The 2,397-nt window shown below is 42.3% G+C and overlaps 1 protein-coding gene across 1 annotated transcript in view; it reads left to right on the forward strand.

Annotated features, from left to right (window-relative positions):
* The window catches only part of Mei1 (meiotic double-stranded break formation protein 1), a 100,932-nt gene that overhangs the window by 44,128 nt on the left and 54,407 nt on the right, over positions 1-2,397 (forward strand). Inside the window, exon 6 of the mRNA XM_004642606.1 lies at positions 2,042-2,172. Within this exon, the coding sequence (XP_004642663.1) occupies positions 2,042-2,172 (131 nt within the window). The remainder of the gene's footprint in view (positions 1-2,041; positions 2,173-2,397) is intronic.

Consider the following 2,397-nt stretch of genomic DNA (forward strand, 5'->3'; position numbering starts at 1 on the left):
TTTTATAATTCAGACACTGTAATTAGTGTCTGAATGTGAACCTGCTTCAGGGCAAGAGCTTAAAGGGAAGCATAGTATTGAGTGACAACAGCATTTCCTAATTTTAGTCAACAGCTATATTATGAACAGTCCATAATATAGACTGAGCCATATACAACACTGAGGATTTATTCTAGGTGGAGGTGGAGGTGACACTGGGATACGGTGTCACAAAGATGATGAAGCCCAATTTCTATCCTGGGGGCATTCATAGGCCAGCACGAAAGACAGTCATAGGCAGTCCAGTGTGGTGAGTGCTGTCTCAGAAGCACAGTGGGTGTAAAGCATCCTATGTGGCATTTTCAAGTAGGGCAATATTGGAGTTAGAATATATTAGAGCTAAAGGTGACAATAAGGGACCTAAATTGAGGATCTGGCCAGTCCCAGAACTGACCTGGGCATAGCAGCTGGGAATCTTTGTTAATGATACTGGGAATTCCTCTTTTAAAATGCTATGTCCTCTCTGGAGGGTGTCCCTCCTGCTCTTTGCCCGCAGCCAGCTATGTAGTCTCATCCTTTGAACAAGTGTTGTGAGTCTTATGTTCTGTTATATATTATTGCATTCAGTTAGCCTTAACATCCAAGATTCAAAGCTCTGTGTGATCAGCCTCTTCAGCCTCATCTCTCAGCTCTCTTTTTGTCACACTCTGTATCTAAAACTTGGCCTTTCTACACCAAATATTTTCTCCTGTGCTGGGTGTGGTGGTGCATGCCTATAATCTCAGCACTTGGGAGGCTGACACAGGAGAATTATCACGAGTTTGAGGCCAGTCTGGGCTACATAGTGAGTTTAAGGTGAGGAACTACATAGTGAGACTCTGTCTTGGAACAAACAGACAGATGAACAAATGCCTTAGTGCCTTCTTGCGATTTCCGGAATCCCTGACATTGTTCTTATCTTCTATAATTACCTCTCAAACATCATTTCTGGACCTCTCTACTTTTTTTCAACTACTCTGGGTTTCTTTACTGTCTAGAGTGCTGTTTCTTCCACCTGGAATGCTTTCTCCTACGTACTTTCACATTCAGTTTAAATTTGCTGATGAAACGTTTTACTGATCCCCATACTAAGATAGATTCTCCAGTATACACTCATGCGTCTGGCTAGTCCTCCTGTAGCTTGATTCACCACATTGTAAGTGATTGTTTTGGTGACCACCCCACACACTTATTTGTCTTTTGGAGACAGGGTCTTGCTATGCTGTTCAGGCTGGTCTTGAACTCACAATGATTCTCCTGCCTTGCCCTGTTGAGTGCTGAGATTACAAGTGTGCACCACTATGCCCAACTTTTTTTTACTCCTATTTGAGACGATGCCTTCTTTTTTTTTTTTTTTTGCAGAACCAGGGATTGAACTCAGGCCCTTGTGCTTGCAAGGCAAGCGCTTATTCTACTGAGCTATCTCCCCAGCCCCTGAGATGATGTCTTGCTGTGTTTCCAAAGCTGGCTTAGAAGTTCCTGGACTCACGTGATCTTCCACTAGCTTCCTAAGTAGCTGGGAATATAGACATGTACCACTGAACCAGCTTTGTTTGATTTACTTTTTTGTCCCCCTGCAGGAATCCATGGTTCATTTTTCAGTCAAAAAATATTATGTATAAAGAGCTATGGCAGGTGACAAATGCGAAATTGACATTATCCTTGTCCTCATGAAATTTAGAGTTAGTGGTGTGATAGAGGGTTGCTTACTATTGAATTCTCTAGACTGGTGATGGCGAACCTCTCAGAGGTTTCAGTGATGTAGACAACCCACTGAGGTGCACATGCCAGAGGTTCACCACCACCACTCTAAACCCTTAGGCCTAAGACTTAGAAGATTTTCATTAGATCCTTGTGGAAGGGAGCTGGTTTGTAAAAAGCAAACTGTTGCTTAAGGGTTGCAAGCATATTTTTATCTACAGAGGCCCAAAGAAGGTTCTCAGGAGGTGAGTGAGAAGCTATCTTAGGAGGACTCTTTTACCTGTCCTCCTTTCACCTCACTCCTAACCCCTTTGCTTCATAGGTTTGCTGAGGCATCTGCTGAAGTATGATCTCTTTGTGTCTGTGATCATGAACAAGTTTATGCTGGCAGGAAACGTTGAGAGTGTCGAGGGGTCATCAGGAGACATCTCACTGCCTTTGGTGCTCAAAAAGGTAATTGTCTTATGATTTTGTTTTTCTAGTACAGGGGCTTGAACTCAAGGCTTTTGTACTGAGCTACATCTTATATCTTGTGATTCTTTTTTTTTTTTTTTTATTTTGGAAGCAGATACTTTATTAACTGACCAAATCATAAAAACACCATGGTAGATACCTTAGTTCATCCTTCTAATAAGCCTGTTGATCTGGTCTTCCCTATTTCCTGCATCTCCACCTTCT

The sequence above is a fragment of the Octodon degus genome, unplaced genomic scaffold (assembly GCF_000260255.1).
Source record: "Octodon degus isolate 3935 unplaced genomic scaffold, OctDeg1.0 scaffold00156, whole genome shotgun sequence".
Lineage (NCBI taxonomy): Eukaryota > Metazoa > Chordata > Mammalia > Rodentia > Octodontidae > Octodon > Octodon degus.